The sequence below is a fragment of the Notolabrus celidotus genome, chromosome 11, assembly GCF_009762535.1.
Source record: "Notolabrus celidotus isolate fNotCel1 chromosome 11, fNotCel1.pri, whole genome shotgun sequence".
NCBI lineage: Eukaryota > Metazoa > Chordata > Actinopteri > Labriformes > Labridae > Notolabrus > Notolabrus celidotus.
The window spans coordinates 23,908,042-23,926,216 of record NC_048282.1 but is presented as its reverse complement, the minus strand read 5'-3'; the positions used below and the strand labels follow the sequence as shown (position 1 = coordinate 23,926,216).

The following is an 18,175-nucleotide window of genomic DNA, read 5'->3' as shown; positions in this document are numbered from 1 at the left end:
TCATTGTCAGCCTATCAACTTTCTGCTGTGCTTTATAAATGCGTCTCTCTCTCCAGCTAGTTCCTTCTTGCATTGGTGTTGCACAACCCTCCACCTCCCCATCTCAACCTGGTCTCCGCAAAGTCTTCAATTCCTTGAATTCATCAACCTCCACCACTAGTGTCTGGACTCTAGGGGGATTTCTTCTGCTGCCAAATTCACACATCCTACGCTCACAAAATTATCTCTATAGAGTCCTTACGCCAAAGATTTCTGTCAAGTTTCATTATTCATTAAGTTGTAATAAATAACATTTAATCTTCAAACTGTGTCTCTCTTGATTGAAATATAGCTGGGAACCCTCTGTATCTCCTCATCCTCCAAATCATCCCACCTTTCAAAACGACGCTCCTAGCAACGTGTACTCTGCAGCGGACTTTACACCTGCTAGGAGCCAAGTGTAAGAATTAAATTGTAAGTTGTAATTAAGTTGTAGGCTTACGTTGGAACTATCTCAGCTGGTGCAATGCACAAAATGTTAGTAGAGTGTAAACTCCATCCTAAATGAGAAATTACGTTCAAACTAGGCTACGTTTGAACCTACGCACAGCTGGTGCAACAGGCTGCATATTCACAGGTGCAGTATGGGTAAAAAATGAATCTACCAGCTTGGAATTCAAACCTTGATGAATTCCTACATCAAATGTTTGTAATATTATGTATATTAAGTTCAGTCAGGACCAGTCTTGTCAAAAGAATTATTTCTTTGCATACAATAAGTTAGATTTTGTGGTACAGGTCATGTTTTGGGAGCTCCCTGCCTTCCATGTGGCTACGCTGAATGCCAAAGTTTGAGGTGGGGAGAGCACACCTCCAGTCTCTTTCGTGTGCATACATGAAAAGCCAAGGCAGGGAGAGCAGCAGCAAAGACCCCCCCGGGGTTCAGAACAGAGCAGGCATCAGTAACTAATACATATGGCACTGGTAAAATCAGATATAGCATAAAGGGAGGTGCAGGGGTAGAGGTGGGTTGCAAAGAGGTTTACAGGGAAAGAAGCAAGGGAAGGCGAGCTAAAGCCATTTAAATAGAACACCCATTTTGCTATTTGCAAATTGGATGTGTAGATGCAATCAGCCGAGCTTTCAGCTGATAGAGGCTGGTGTTAAGAGCAGCTGTTGTTCTGTGGGCCAAGCTTGACTTCATGACCTGCCTGAATCAACACTATGCTACATTTTTGTATACCGACACACAAACTCACCAGTGGTAAAATTTAAAGCGAGGTCTCCAGTTTGGTGTCCTCAGCAGAGTCTGCAGTGCACAGGCAAGATTGACAAACATGTAGCACATCAGAAAGAACCTGAAAAGCAAAAGACGGAAGAAAGGTGTGAAGAGGAGAAATATACAGAGAAGAAAAGTTAGACATGAAAAAGGATTCTAACAACAGCAGCCTCCTCTTTTAGAGAGTGTGTGAGGGTACAGTGTGCTTACATGGACAGGATAGGTGCGACCGCATCCAGGGAGGCAATAATGATGCCAATCTCACAAATGCTAGCAGTCAGTAGGAGGGCCCAGGTGGGTTCTCCATTAGCTTTGCCGTGCCCGAACACCTGCAGCAACATGAGCAAGGTTTATGTGATCAAGTTTTATGGCAGATTCTTGGACAGCAAATGTTCTCTAAATAAAATAATTTTTTCTGCAGCCTAAAGCTACAGAAGAAGTCATACTGCAACAAAAGTTTGAAAAAGTTCTCTGATGTTTTGAACTCTTTTTGTGTACTCACTCTGAGAAATGGGATGATGCCGTCTCGGGAGATGGCCTGTAGAAGACGTGGAGCTCCCGTCAGACTCTGGAGACCCGCTCCACAGGTGGAGAAGAAGGAGCCGATCACAATGACCCATGGAGATGGCCATGCTAAAGTCCCGATCACCAGGTTACCGTTGACCCCTTCACCAAACCTGTGGGAAAAAAACACTTCACTATTCACTGTGATTCAAGCATAACATCTACCTAAACAGACATGTGACTTGAAATGTGACCATTGGCTGAGTCCTATTCCTTCTTGTAATTGATGCAATACAACCTCTTAAATCTAATATTAGCCCTGCGTGATGCTATACCATTTCAAAAGTATGTACAGTAAACAGTTTTTATTGATTTTAGACATTAATGTTTTGGGGGAAGAGTTAAAGCTGTTAGTCAACTTGTGAATTTCCTGTGGGATATAAATAAATTCATCCTATCTTTTATTCAGTGTTTTTTCTGACAGGTTATCAATTCAGTCTTTGATTTAAAATAAACATTCTACTCAGAAACACAGACAAATAAAATAAGTTGTGTGAAATTCACAAATTTTTACACATGAGACTTACTTGTCTCGTAGGACGACTCCCTCTATACAGGCACCAAACAACACCACACAGGATATGTCTATGGAAGAGCTGTTAAGACACATACAGTTGATAACACCTGATCCAAACATCATAACTTCATTAATACGTCTTTAAGCAGCTTTATAAGATCCCACTAGTTGTCTGTTCCATCCTGCTAAAGGATACACACAGTCGAGGTGGTTGTGATGGCTGCAATCGTACCGATGGGAATCGACTTCTGAGCATCACGCAGGTCTCCAGAGCGGTTTGAGCCGGCCATGATACCTGAGAGAGGAGCACAGACAAAATGATCAGGAGCTTTGGTTTGCATATACATTAATGTATACTCCACATCTTGTGCTATGCCACCTTTGACAAAATGCACCTTGGCCTGAATACTGAAAATGTTACAACAGATTTCTGGAATGTTAGCATGACAGGGATTTTTTAATGCTGACCTCTGCCTGAAAATGTAACAAATCCTACAGGTTTAGTAGTAAAAGTTTGAGTGAGTCCAGAATGATATGCTAATCTTTGAGGGATTGTTGCAGGAAGGTCTTGGTAAAAGCCAAAGCTGATAGAGCGGGATGTGACTGAGAGATTTTGATCAGAGAGAAACCAGAATACACTCATCTCTGTAGAAGAAATTGCATATATTAAATCTGTGTAGGTTCTTTAGGACGTTGGCTGCAAAGTTGATGTTAAAGGTTTAAGTAACTAGTAATTAGGCATCTTAAAAACCACTGACTCGATCCTGTCCCTGAATCCATTTCGGAAAAGACTCATCTCAGTGCAGTATAGCATGGTGGCAGACCTAAAGCGGGACACTACAGACATACTTAAAAGATCATGGGAGGAAGACTTGGGCCTGTCTTTATCTGAAGACACTAGGGGCTCTATACTTAAGCGTGATAACACAACTTCTCTCTGTGCTCGTCATTGCCTAATCCAGTTTAAGGTGGTACACAGAGCTCATAGCTCTAAAGCTAAACTGTCTTGTTTCTATCCCGACATCAACCCGTACTGTGACAAATGCAAGAATGCAGAAGCATCACTTGTTCATATGTACTGGCAATGCCCTAGTCTTAATAAATGCTGCACCAAGGTATTTCAAACTGTATCCAAGATAATTAATGTTAAATTGAAACCCAATCCTCTTCTTGCCGTGTTTGGAGTCACTGGAGGAGTGGTACAGTTATCGGCACAAAAACAGCAGACCCTGACCTTTGCTTCCCTTCTGGCCAGGCGTGCCGTGCTGCTCAGATGGAGAGACGCTACCCCGCCCACGCATGCACAATGGTTGGCAGAAGTTATGGCTTGCTTAAAGCTAGAGAAAATAAGATTCTCACTCCAACATTCAAATGCACAGTTTATTGAAATTTGGGGACCCTTTCTGAACTCTGAACACAACCTTTAAAACCATGATTCAGATGCAGCTTCATCATCTCTCTCTTTCAGATTTACAACTAGGTCTTTAATGGGACTGGGGAAATTATTTCACGTCATCACTGGCAGTGACAGGGTAGGGATTGTTTTATAATGGATATTTTTTGTTTATTTTTTTGCTTTTTGTTTACCATGATATTTTCTTTAACCTAAAAAGCAAAACAGTGGAATAGGCTGTTGTTGTAGGTCCATGCTTCACTTACATACCATGCGCAGTTAATAGTTCTTTTTTTTCCCTGTTTTACCCACTTATTTGGTAAAATGACACAAGCTGTCAGCTATCAAAGATAGATCAAAGATTACTGTGAGCATTGACTTTCTTTCTTACTGGGATTGACCACTTAGCTATGAAGAACCAGACTCAACTCGGTCGAGGCATGATGGCTGTCTAACATGAGTCTGGTTCTGCCTGAGGTTTCTGCCTGTTAAAAGGAAGTTTTTCCTCACCACTGTAACTAGCTAAATACTGCGATGTGCAATGCTCATGATGGATTAAGGTGGGGTCAGACTGAGTCTTACCCTGTCTTGAAGTTGGGTCTCTGTTCATAATTTGACATAGAGTGGTCTAGACCAAGGTTATTATAGTTAACGAAAACTAACGAAATAACGAAAACGAGAGGTGAAAAAACATTTCCGTTAACTGAAATAAAAATAAAAACGAGGCTTCACAAAAAAAACGAAAACTAACTGAAACTGTATTGTGAGTTTACAAAACTAACTAAAATAAACTAAAATGATAGAGAACATGTCTTTAGTTTTCGTCTTAAACTCAGTATTTTGAGTGGATATGTGATAAAGTCAGAGACTGATCGGGTGGACGTCTCTGCTCTGCTCTCTGCTCTCTGCTCTCTGCATCTGCGCGGGAGCGCGCCGAACGGAGCCTGCAGCTGACGGGCGCGCGCACTCACAGCGAGGCAGAACTGCAGGGGGATTAAATTGAGACGAACTCTCTCGCTCCGACTACCTGCCCTGTTTATAACCGTTCCTGTGTGAATGCCCAACAAGTAAGTATAATGAGACGGAGAACTGACTTTTCCTGTCCATAAGCATTCACGTGTGTTAAAACTCCCGAGAGAGAAAATAGACGCCATGAGGGCATGCGTCATCTCATATTATGAATCACCCATATGATCCTGTTCTGTTCATTTATCATTATAAGTGTTAATGGTTAATTGGTGGCAGTGGTATTAGAGTGATATGATTATTAGTATACTTGTAGTGGTAGCATCTGAATCATTATCTCTGTATCAATGATTATTGTTTATTGCTTATTTTATTGTTAAAGATGTATCAGTGAGTCACCATATTATTTAACACTATAGAGGGTCAGTAATGCTAGCCTAAGTGTCCATATTGTGACCATCACCCTTATGTTTGTGTATTTATTTGATGTGTTTCCGACCACACTCATACCTATTCCTCTGTGGCCTCATTGGGTCTGCTGAACTGTTGTGCTGTACAAGGAGAATATTCACTAAACGGTTAAAGCTCCCGCCTGTCTCCTGTCCAGTGTGTTCTGACCGACACCCCAGGGAGAGTACTATCCTACAGAGTATCCACCAGTATTCCCTATTTTTTAGGATATGAATTTTTTGTTTGTTTTCTGCCAGTTTCACTTCATTTGGCTCATTCGCACAAGCAGGCACACGTCCACACTTTGCCTGCAGAGCGTTAATGGCAGCGAAAGTCAGGAGAAAGCGGCAGAGCCCCATTTGGGATTACTTTGAATATGACTGTCTCTGATAGGAGTAAGTGCCTTGCAATGGAAGGTGATAAAATATGTTGAAAATATGTTTCTCAAGGGGGAAAATCCCACTAATCTTAAAGTCCATTTGAAAAGCTCACACAAGACGGCTAACCTAGCATACCTTGTCAAGGCAAGAGAGAGCGGCCAGGCCCCTTACCCTGAAACAGAAGCTAACCCCCGGCCAGGCACACAGGCAAAAAAGACTAAAACTAATACTGAAACTAATAAAAACTAAACTAAAACTAAGCATTTTCAAAAAATAGAAACTAAACTAAACTAGCAAACCCGCTTCAAAAACTAATTAAAACTAAACTGAAATTGAAAACAAAAAGTCAAAACGAAATAAAAATAAAAACTAATGAAAAATGCAAAACTATAATAACCTTGGTCTAGACCTCCTATGTTTGTAAAAGCGTCTTGAGATAACGTTTGTTGTGATTTGGCGCTATACAAATAAAGATTGATTGATTGATTGATTGAAGAATATCTTTCGTTGTGACCAAACTTTTATCTTTCGTTTTTCAAACAAGAGAACAGAATGCAACCCAAGAACTAAAATTACAAACATCGGTGCTATCCTGACCCCAGAACACATTGACACATACTTACATTAACCCTCCTGTTATGTTCCGGGTCAGAATGACCCATTTCAAAGTTAAAAAAAAAAAAAAAAAAAATCAAAATAGCGCATTTTTTTGGTATGAAACTTCTTCTGCTTGGCTTAATCAGCATAAACAACATATAAAATAAAAATGGTTCATTTAATATATTTGCAACCCCCCCTGTATGTTTATATTACATAGATACTGTTCATGGGTCAACTTAACCCGGCAGTCAAAGTGGAGGCTAAAAGGGGTCAGAAGTGTCAAACACAATTTTTTTCTTTGCTACTGTTTGACATATTTCACCCCAATCACGAACACCCACATTTAAACTGATTGAGTTATCCTCATTGAACCATGATCTTTGAGAATTAAAGAACACCATTGCACTAAATATTGATTTAAATGGTTAGTAATGGAGTTTATGATGAGATTTTAAAAAAAATGCATTGGGATTTTTGGGGTTCTGACACTTTTGTTTCATTAAATATGCCCCGGGTCAAGTTGACCCAGTAAACATTATTGCTGTTCCTAAGAAACGAGCATAACAGGAGGGTTAAGGGGGTTTGGTGTGGTTGCGTATTGTGTGTGGTGCTATCCCAAAAACTACTGTTTACCATAAGTGAGTATAATTCAGGCAAAAATAAATTATTATTTTGAGTTATTTTGTAACTTATCTTTTGTGCAACTAAAAACATTTTGGGATGCATGAAATATAACCGAGTTATAATTTCACTTCCTAATTTTTTCTAATACAGCTAGTGCAACAGGCTACAGAGCAGCTTTAAACATACTTTTGGTAATGACAGCCCATGTTGTGGACCTCTTCAGACATCTCTTGAATGGTGTTGTGTGCTAACCTGTGACTGATGGGAAGTAAATCCCAACTAGCAGGGTGAAGAAGCTTGTGATGTCAGCCAGGACATAACGGTTGGAGCCTGTTGTGGGGGGACTGTCTGGATCTGCGTCAGATGACAGCCCACGTTTCTCCAAAAACATCCCTTTTTCCAGGTAGTTACCAAACAGATTCTCTGAAAGGCAGAAGGGGATTAAAATAGGTGTGTGTGTTAATAGGTGTGTGAAGTGGATGGAGTCTTGGGGGGTGTTTCAATTCATATTGATAAGGTGAGTGTTACCTGCCAGGATGCCACTTGTGACCCCTGGGATACCCTGAATCTCTGTGACGTTGTTGTTGGTGAAGTAATCGTCACATGTGGCGTTGAGGCTGTCAGAGTCACAGAAGGACCTCCACAGTTTGGTGGTGACAGTGTCATTGTCTATTTCGATGACCTTCGCACAGATGTCGTATCCTTTAGAGAGAAGAGTACGATTTCCGAGGATGCAGACGCTGCAAAGAAGAACAACAAACGTCATAAACTTGCACCATCACCAAGACTTTCACTCGATGAAGGAGTCACTTACGGGAACACCGGGGGGTCGAGAGCAGTCTTGATTACTCCGGCATAAACAGCCAAGATGGAAAGGATGACACAGGCGAGGAAAACCAGCGCCAGCTTGTTCACGTACTTGACCCCGACGAACACCACCAGCGCCATAAAGCTCAGTACGATGGTGCCATATACACGCATGTTGTTGAGGAGAGCCGCCTCTGCTTCGGCCCCCTCAAGACCCTCAATCTTAAAGATAGCCATCTGGGGAACAATATAAATCTGACAGGATGGAAATATGTGGGGATTGGATGTAGAGGTTGGAGAATGTGGAGAGGTGTGGTGGAGTATGGTGGAGAAGTTTGGTCATCCAAAACTGACCTAAAATCAAAAAGTGAACAGATTTAGGATGCAGGATTTCTAAACTCTGTGATGTTATAAACCCTAAAAGAACTGAAATTACCCAGGGCAAGTTTTCAATCTATGCATAAAATACTGTTAATAAAGGAAGACCTGTGAGATGAACCACAGGGGAACAGTTTTCATGATCAGCGTGTTTCACTTTTGTGAGCAGAGTGACATTCGCTGCCTTCTTTCAGTTGATCTAAGCAGCAAAATCACCAGATATGTGTGCATGAAATTTGTCCTTGTTAATGTCATACATTAATAAAGTCATCAATCATAAGGTCTTTACACTGAAATTAAATGACCTTTTAGACAATTATTGTACTTTTACTCCACTACATTTCTATCAGTGCTCTAGTTACTCACTACTTTTGCTTTGATGTCAGCTCATGAATTTCCTTCTCTTTTCTGAAATCTGATCCCTAAGACAGTAAAATGTGTTTATGTAGTTCTGTTTGTCTCAGTGGTTTAGCCGTACCTGTATGTCATATGACTCCACGGTTGAACGTGGTGCAAACACAGAGCAGATTTCACTCAGATCAGGCAGTTCATTTAGAGGTGGTAATGATGGCTATAATTCTCTACCTGAGCACCCATGTTCATATCTTCAGGGTTAGGGTTATGAGTGTATAAAAATATGTTTTGAGATATTTTAAGGACTACTTTGAATACTGAAGTATTTTTTAAAAGCAAGTACTTCAGGACTTTAACTCAAGTAATAATCTGACAGAGCAACTTTCACTTGTATTGGAGTAATATTTGACCTGGAGTATCTATACTTCGAATTAAGTAATGAAGCTGTGTACTTTGTCCACCACTGTTGGTTACACATGCTCGTAGTAAAATCTTTTATGCTTGAAGTCGACTACCTAGAACCAAATCCTTGTTGAAATCCCTCCTAATAGTAATATCAAATAATATATTTAATCTATTTTGGGAATTTCTCCCTATAAATTGCATTAATTTTATGTGTCATATTTCCTGAGTCAAAATTACAACGATTTGAGTTTGATTTTGATTTTTTCTTCTTCAAAAGATCTTAGGCATTTGGGTCTGACTTGTGTTGGTTTTTCAAAAAGGAGCAGAGATGATTAGTTTATCACCGTGGGTGATATACTTTTAACACATTCTTCATACAACTACTTCAAACCCTTTAAAATTGTATTTATAATGAAAAAAAAAACATCAATATGTAGCTTTAAAAAGCACACCCTTGTGCTTTCTCCTATGAAGTAAAAATGTGTAGGGTGAAAAAGGTTAATATACATAGAACACTAAGAGAGGAAAAGATGATAATTCAAACAATCATTAGGTGAGTAATTTAATAATAAAAGCTACTTACAAGCAGAATTTCAATACAGCCAAGAATGTACATGGCACCTGCAAAAGTGGTGCCCAAGTAGAAACAGATTCCAACTGCTCCACCAAATTCAGGCCCGAGGGACCGGGAGATCATGTAATATGAACCTCCAGCTGTGAGTCACACACACAAACACACGCACAGAGGAGTCAGAGCTGTTATTCACAAAACAATGATATAAAAAATAATAAACCACCACCGATTTCCACTCACCCGGTACAACTCCGTTTGTTGCGATGGCGCTCATGGAGATGGCTGTGAGCATGGTCTGAAACAGAGCAGGGTGACAAAGCAGAGGATGAGAGGCAAAAGGTGGGCACGCCAAATTAAACATGGCTGACGGCGAGGATTTATCATTTCAGCGTTTTTCAAAGGCTTTATCCTCAAAAGAATATTGTAATTATTAATGAATTAATTTTTTAAGTAGCCTGATTAAACTCACAAAATGTTTTTCTTCTTTTCTCTGTTCATTTGACTAACTGACTTTCTTCTTTATTAAACTAATCTGTGAAGGGAGAGGTACAAAATCAAAATGCTCCACAGCAGGGGTTCCCAAAGTGTGGGTCAGGACACCCTAGGGGCCGCAAGACACAAATGGGGGGTCGTGAGATGTCTTCCAGAATGTTTCTTTTAAGATATCTAAAAATCTTTATTATTATTATTATTATTATTATTATTATTATTATTATTATTATTATTATTATTGTATTTTTTTCTATTTATTTTTGCTCTGTTGGTTTTGTATTAGCAGTTGTATTCATTTCAGTAATACTGAAAAAATGCAATACAAAAAGTTGAATGACAAAAGTCATCTAAAAATAGTACATTTTATCCATTTTAGTAAAAAATACCGACCAAAATAGTCGATAAGCTTGAAATAAAACCATGAAAGTAGAAAATGTAATGAGTCTTCTGCCTTTCTTTTTGCCAGATGACTCCTAAGTTTATGATTAGTGAACAGTTAATTATCAAAAGCATGAGTAGCAGTAGGTTAATTCATAACAGCACAGGAAACAGAGCCACATGCTCATATAGGTAGGGTCATTGTCTGCAGACCAGCTAAATGAAGCCACATTAAATCCCTTTGAGGGACAGTGGGGGTCCCGAGTCTTTGGCACCTATATTTTGGGGTTTGCAAACTCAAAAGTTTGGGAACCCCTGATTTACATCTCAAGAAACCACACAAGTGAAGGGAAAAAAAGGAATATCTATATATTTTTACCTCTGCCACAGTGAAATTTGACTCAACTGTTTCTGATCAAGTGCTGACAACAGGAACATTTAAAGTCACATTGTTGGACATTTGAATACAGAGCTGTCTGTGATGATTGCATTTTATATTGTGGTGCTGTTTGCTATGTGCAATAAAAACCCTGTGGAAGTCATTCTGTCTAAAGGATCCGCATAAACTGGGGCTGATTGACTACAGGTCTTGGTGGATAATCAGATATTCATGAAGGTCAATAAAATCCTTTTTTATATAGAGCACTATCTTGGGTCAGTCGGAAACATAATGATTGACTTTATTCTGAGGGCTTTCAACATTCACAAAGTCAAAATGAAAGCAGTATGAAGGATAGTATTGTTGGGATGCACGGCAGTCCTACATAAAGAGCCTGTTTTGAATCACACGTGGGGATGAACTGAAGTAAGATGTAACAAATTAATCAAGACTTTTTCATTTAGCATAATTACAATTAGTTTTGGGACTTTCAATTTGACAGTTTTTACGTAATCCCTGATTAAATGCATTTTTTTTCCCAACCACAACTCAGGCCATGGAAAGAAACTCTGCAACCTGAAGGATAGATCATTGCCATTTTTAACAAAATCCATAAATCATTGTTAAAATTCATTAGCTGTGATTATGTTTACACAGCAGTTAGCTGTCTTCATGATGGATGAGATTTAAAGTGATGTGGGAGCAGACGTCCCTCTTAGTTAAAACTGGCAGACTGAGCAGCAAACAGATGTGTGTGTGTGCAAAAAAAAAAAAGAAGGTGATGGGGGTGGTGGTTGTCACCTTCAGCATCTGTGCAATGTGCATATATTCTGTTTTATAGATTAGTCACAAACTCTGTTCACTGTGTGTGCTAACGAAACCACTTGGGGCGACAGATATGTGCAGCTGTTAAAATAAATTTAACAAGACCATTTTAAGCAGCATCTGTTTTGTTGACCACAGTTTTTGTTGCACAACAGATATATGATGACAGAAACGTCTGCAGTTTCACTCACTGTGGAGCAACACATGAAAACGATGATGAAGGAGCCAAAGACGCCTCCGATCCCGACCATCCACGTCATCCGCAGGAAGAGGATCACCCCAAAAATGTTCTGGATACACGGGAGGTAGACGCCCATCAGAGTGCCGAGCTGTGGAGCCTGAAAACCCCAAATAAGGACAGTGATCATGTTAGAATGAGTGTATTTTACTTTTTTCACTTTGTTGTCCTGTTTCCTAAAATCTTGTGCTTTTCTTCATACAATTTACTCTTAAAAAAAAAAAAAATCTAAGTAATAAAAGAACACATTCAAATGTTGCTCTTAGATGTCTGAATCTCATGTGGATCCCTGCATCAGGGGCGTGTCCAGAACTTTTTGACCGGGGTGGCCCAACTGAGGCTCTCGCATAGGCAGGGGTGGCCAGGGCATTTACAAATAAATAACATTTACCCTTTCAGTCATCACAACCTACTTTCATTAAAGTATTAAAGGTGACATATCATGCAAAATCGACTTTTTAATGGTTCTCTACCTGAAATATGTTTCCCTGGCATGTCTACAAACCCCCCCGAAAAAGAAAAAAATTAATTTTGCCCCCGTTTTGATTTCTACACCTTTCTGTAAATGTGTGCTGAAACGAGCCGTTTCAGATTTCCGTGTTTTTGTTACGTCACAACAATATCCGGTCTGTCACGGAAGTCAGAGCTTGGAGCTTGTTCAGCCCATAGACTGTATAAAATACAACTCAGCTCCGTTTTTCATTACCTGCACACATGTGTGGTAACAAGGAGCTTAAGGGAGGCATGCTAGTTGTAGGCTGTCTTAATAAACACAAAGGTCAGTTTTACTCCCCACGTCTGCAGATTTGAAGATCTAGTGGATGATTTTATTTTTCATGGAAAAGTGCTAGCGCTAGTTAGCATAGCCACATAGCTACATGTTCGTAGCTGTAGCTGTGTACCAAGAACCACGTGGACATACTGACAAATAAAACAACAAGAAACACTAAATCTGTGACCAATCCTTCAGAAAGGTCCTGCTACAGGCGCCTCTCCGTCAGGATCAGATTTTGGATCAAATTCAGAGGGTTGAAGTAACGTGGGTCTGTGAGCAGCCTTGTATATTCAGCCAACATGTAAACATTAGATCAACGTGCTGGAGAGCCAAGGCCACATCCACTTCCTGAGGGGGCGTGGTCAGAGAGAAAACAGACTGTTCTGAGGAGGGCTGAAGAAGAGTGTTTTTCAGGCAAGTCAAAATCTGATTTCAATGTGTTTTTTTGAGAATAACTTTAAAGACATGTTTTGGGGACCTCTTAGACCAATATATTTTGATGAAAAAAGCACGATATGTCACCTTTAAACAGTTGTTATATTCCCTTTGACTTAAAAAATAAAACATTACAAGGTGGCATACATGTTTGAGGACTTACAAAAGATGTTTTTTGAAAGTCACATTTGAGGGCACTAATAAAGAAATCTACTGTCAGCCTTTTAACTCATCCAAAGTTATAGATTTTAACAGAAACCCCACCTCTGATAAGGCAAACAGACAATCATAGTTTAGGATTTTGGGGTGGCCCCAAGCGGCAACCTCCGGTCTAAAAATATGAGTCAATGCGGAAGTGTTAAAAGCTGCAGTTCATCGAGGATCCGCTTGAGGCTGGCTCCGGAAGTACCGGAAGTCACATACACATGAATGGGAAAAAGACGATCTTTACAGCAGAAATAAACATGTTTACAGCCTGGTACAAAAGGCAAGTGTAGTCTGAATAGCTAAATTCTCGATGTCATCTCACTGTGAGGGGGGTGAATTTTTTTCTAACGCGGCAATTTCGAAGATATTGAGATTACTAGTCTTCCAATGAGAGGCACAGCTGCCTGTGGGAACACTGCAGCTGTTGGCTAGGAGGCTCAAAGCCCGCCTCTTTACGTCACACTGGCTCGACAGAAGCAATATGGCTGCTGCAGCCGATTGGCTTCAAAACAGCATTCAGAAACAGATGGGTGACGTCACGGATACTGCGTCCATATTTTATACAGTCTATGGGTGGCCCCTGGGGTGGCCAATTGGATTTCAAGGGGTGCCAGTGCCACCCTTGGACACCCCTCTGGACATGCCACTGCCCTGCATTACCCTACCTTTACAGGTTTTTTAGACGGACGCGCCCCCTCTTCATTGTTCTCGGCCTCTTCGTGCTCTTTGCTGCCGGTTGGCAGGTTGGAGTAGTTTGCCAGACTGCTGAGCAGAGAGGAAACCATGGGACTGGTATCCATCTCCTCCTGCAGGAAAAACAAACAGAAACAGTCTGAGTCATATCTGATCTGGAAATCTAATGATGACAGGAAACTGTTGCCATGAACTTCAATGGTCTGAATATAAACGTGTTTAACAGCTGCAGAATCTGTTCCACATCTCAGTGTGTTATAAAATAAGAGTTGGAAGCTGTCTTCACCTCAAACAGAGCCATGTTCTTGCCGTCATACTGCTGGCTCTTCTCTGCGTCACTGGCTGCACTGCTGTTGATGAAAGGACTGCTCTCTTTGGGGTTCCCATCACCTGAAACAGAAAACACCAGGCAGCAGATTTAGAGCTTAATCCTCCTCACACACAGCTAAAAAGGCTTTTTTAAAACTCTAATAAAAAATAACTAGACAGAAATGAACTCTGATTGTTGATCTTGTCCAACGTGGGAGATTTAAGAAATGAAAAGACTTTTGTAGATCAAAGCAAAATTCTGACTTTATGGGCAAATGCATGATTTGAGAAGTTGAATTGTTTCCTCATATTTTACTTTCGATCATTAATCTGAATCCTCCAAAAGACACAAAACTGCTTTAAAGCCCCTGTCTGTTTGCGTCAATTTTGGCAACCCGGGTGGACAAAGTGGTACTTCTTCCAGCTTGGCTAACTTTGTCCTGCACATGTGTAAGTGTGTTCCAGCCTACTATTAACAGCAAAATGTATCCCTCACAGTTAAATGTTGCTGTTTGTACATCATCGTGTATAATAGATGGACATAGTCTCCGGGACGTCAACCATTAGGTTCTGAAGCTGAGTTTTGAGGCTCATCGTCCGAGGTTGAAATATATTGGAAATGCTGACTCAACCTAACTTTTGGTCGACCTAACTGCAGGCAAAGAGGTTGAGTTGAGGCAGGCCTTAAGCTTCCTCACTAACAGCTACAGTGTGCGTGCCTGTCAGTCAGGTCAGCCATGCGCTTTATGAAGAAAAACTTGTGTCTTCAAACATGTGTGCAGATCAGGCCATTAACATTTTTGAACCAGGCTGTAAACATGTTTATTTTTGCTGTTGATACCAGCTCTTTTGAATGGGTGTGTATGTGGCATCTGGTACTTCTGCAGCCAGCATCAAGCGGACGCTCGAGGTACTGTAGTTTTTAACACTTTCGCATTAACTTTTTATCTTAAAACTAGAGGCTGCCACTTGGTGGAGACACTAAAAGTAAACACTCAACGGGACACCCATCCCGTTAACAGTCAGTTTGTATAACAGTAGCATGAACCAGTACCGTGGAGAGGGGCTGCTGGAAACAGGCACTGGAATAATTATGTTCCCGTTTCAACCTTAACATCAGAGTTTCCATGAGACAGCAGCGTGGAGTGCATGTTTGTATTTTACTGCCACAGACAGTCTTTAATTTCAGCAGCTGGCACTAACATTTCCTTCTTTTGCTATTTGATGCAGTTAGCATTCTTCTTCTTCTGTTATTTAATGCAGGTGACAAACAGTGTTCAGCTTTGCAGTTTTTTTCCCAACAGAAAGCAAAACAAAATCAACAAATAAAAAAAAAGAACATTCAGAAAACACACACTGAAAAATGTTGATCAGATAAGCTTTAACTCTCCAGTATTATTGATCTATGTCAAAGAGGACATGATGACTTGCAAACCAGAGCTTTATTGCATTTTTTTAAAACCACTTAAAGCAGCCGTATTAGTTTTGATGTCACCCTCTCTTATAGGATTAAGTCTGCAATGTCCTCTGTAATCCACATAGACAGCCTTCTATTAATCTTCATATTTTGGGACATTCAGACAATCCTGACCCCTATGGCACAATTGTTGACATCCTCTTCCCCATTAAAAGAGTACCACGCTCCTGAAAACAATGCATTCTGGGAAGGATTGTATGGACAGCTTCTCCTTTCAATGAAAAACTGAAAATTACCATGAAAATCATTTCGTTCAGGGAATAAGTAGAAGTATTAGTAGAAAGAGTGACATTTAGGGACATTCTGCAGCACCTGATCAGTTTGTGCTACACAATCAAGCTTTTTTTCTTTCAGGTCCCAAGGCTGCAGCAGTATTATACAGTAATCTTTAGACTAAAAAGGAGTCGAATAGCAGCTGAACTGCCCTCACGCAACACATAATCCTCTGAACAACTGACTGCTCTGCTAAAGAAGCCTTTCGCCTTTTCAAATTGGATTAGAAAGCTTTTCAATATAAGGTCGACTTTAAGATGTTTAAAGGATGAGAGATTTTGTCAGCTTTCTATCAATACCTGTTTCATTAGTGATGTAAATTGAATGATGGGAATTCTCTATTTTTCTCTGGCTGTGCAGCAGATACTGTTAAACTCTTTGTTTCCTTTTCAGAAGAGGGTTGTCTAGTGACATTTAAACTCACAGCAGTTTTATTTAATTATTATCTACTCATGTTTGTAGTTTAGATGATGTTGAAGCCAACCACCTGAGTATTCTGTAATCCAGCATGATTTTTAAATCTGCATTTAAAGCTCATTTCAGCTCTCGGCTTACAGTGAAATCAGCTTTTAAAAAATTGCGATTCAACCAGTTTTTCAAAATATGTGTGTGTGTGTGTGTGTGTGTGTGCACGTGTGCAGGCTTGAATGCTTGTGTTTGCCTGCTGTGTGTTGAAAGTTGTTAAACATTGATGAATTATTGAAACATATGCTGTCAATAAAAGGCATAACATTTCTGAGTGATGTTATGTCAGAAAGAAAAATGGTACAACAATAGGTGGTACCACTAAGGATATTTAAACAGAAATTTGAATTCAGACAAGCCAACTAATCTGAAGGTAAGAAAAAACTCAGCAATAAGGTCAAAATTGAGAACAACGTATTTAACACGACTAAACATGGGATCACAGAGTCTCTGAGGAAGCAATGTCAATATGGGCAATGTGGCTCACGTTACCAGCACTAGAACCACTACCCTTTCATCCCCCTCTACAATAATACAAATATGTAACAATTTATTTCACACGCTAAACATGAGATCGCAGAGTCCGTGGGTAATCAAAGTCAATAGGTTTGCTTAGTGAAAATTTAGATATTTTTGTGGCCCCGTGAAAAAAATCCCTAAAAATGGCTAAATAGCGCCCCCTTGAATTTGTAAATTTTAAAAGGTCAGCCCCTCAACATGGTTCAACATATATGCATGAAAATTATTTTGCTCATGTATCATGCCAAGACCTACAAAAAAGCCTCTTGACATCATGGTAAAATCCCAACAGGAAGTCAGCCATCTTTTTTTTCTCGCCAGTTTTTCACCTGATTTGCAAGGGTACGTATTTAAGACATCTTGCCCAAGGCCTTTTCTCCGATCAAGTCCAAACCACGCACATTTTGTACTAGACAGACACATTGAAGATTCAAAATTGTTAAAGGCATATCATTCACACTTAAATTGTGGGCGTGGCAGACTTTCAGGTGGTGCATCAAACGCACATTGTCTTGCCAAAATCTCACGAAATCAGCCACATGCATTGGCCGTTTATCCTATATATATATATATTTTGGGGCTCTTGTCAAAGAAATAAAAAAATGTGCTCCATAGCGCCCCCTAAAGGGTTGAAAAAGAGGGTAAAATGCCCCTCCCAAGAGAGGTTTTTTGAGCTACGTGCATGATTTCAGACATGCATATTAAGGGCATCAGGACGCACAGAAAAGCCTCTTACACCCATATCTGAAACTCAACAGGAAGAGTGCCACCTAGCTTTGAATATGAAATATGGTGCCCAGATAAGGGCTCACTGGTGATTCTGGTGCCAACTAGCAAGTGTGAGAACCTTTAATCATTACGTGCACAAAAAAATCCCAACCTGCCTATAAACTCACAGCGACATATCAACAAAACTTACTAAAGAGGATATGTTCAAATAATAAGTTAACCATTTAGGCCACAAATTGCCCCACTTGGCAGCTGTGCACGTGGGGGTGTGATGAGAGAGAGAGAGGATGCAGAAAGCTGGCTTTATACCAGGTGAACACTGGGCCCAGGTGCTCAATGTAAGGGCCATCACACAAATCACCAGGTGGGAGAACCTTTAAAGCAATAAAGTTGCATATAAATGATAGGCACATTTATGATTTGGCATATTAATTTACATGTTAAGCCTATATGTAATTCGGAGAAATGATAATCTGTCTCCTGATGCATTTTATTTCACTTAATAAGACTGAAGTTTAAGTACTCAGACTAAACTAAAGCATCAAAGAAAACACTACACAGGTCACATGCAACCTCAGTGATTTCCCTCCAGACCCTGAAAGAGCAGCTACAACAATCTATGTCCATCATGCAATAAACCTGTGAGTTATAATCAACGAAGAGCTGTAATGGATTCTTGCTGGCCACCCTGGTATATAAGTGCTGTGTAAT

The 18,175-nt window shown here is 40.1% G+C and overlaps 1 protein-coding gene across 1 annotated transcript in view; it reads right to left on the bottom strand.

Annotated features, from left to right (window-relative positions):
- The window catches only part of slc12a5b (solute carrier family 12 member 5b), a 51,911-nt gene that overhangs the window by 8,489 nt on the left and 25,247 nt on the right, over window positions 1-18,175 (bottom strand). Inside the window, exons 2-14 of the mRNA XM_034696604.1 lie at window positions 13,979-14,082; window positions 13,665-13,805; window positions 11,536-11,682; window positions 9,511-9,565; window positions 9,280-9,410; window positions 7,567-7,814; window positions 7,281-7,492; window positions 7,005-7,175; window positions 2,536-2,634; window positions 2,350-2,407; window positions 1,761-1,935; window positions 1,469-1,587; window positions 1,239-1,337 (exon numbers count right to left, since the gene is read on the bottom strand). Coding sequence (XP_034552495.1) covers window positions 1,239-1,337; window positions 1,469-1,587; window positions 1,761-1,935; window positions 2,350-2,407; window positions 2,536-2,634; window positions 7,005-7,175; window positions 7,281-7,492; window positions 7,567-7,814; window positions 9,280-9,410; window positions 9,511-9,565; window positions 11,536-11,682; window positions 13,665-13,805; window positions 13,979-14,082 — 1,759 coding nt within the window. The remainder of the gene's footprint in view (window positions 1-1,238; window positions 1,338-1,468; window positions 1,588-1,760; window positions 1,936-2,349; window positions 2,408-2,535; window positions 2,635-7,004; window positions 7,176-7,280; window positions 7,493-7,566; window positions 7,815-9,279; window positions 9,411-9,510; window positions 9,566-11,535; window positions 11,683-13,664; window positions 13,806-13,978; window positions 14,083-18,175) is intronic.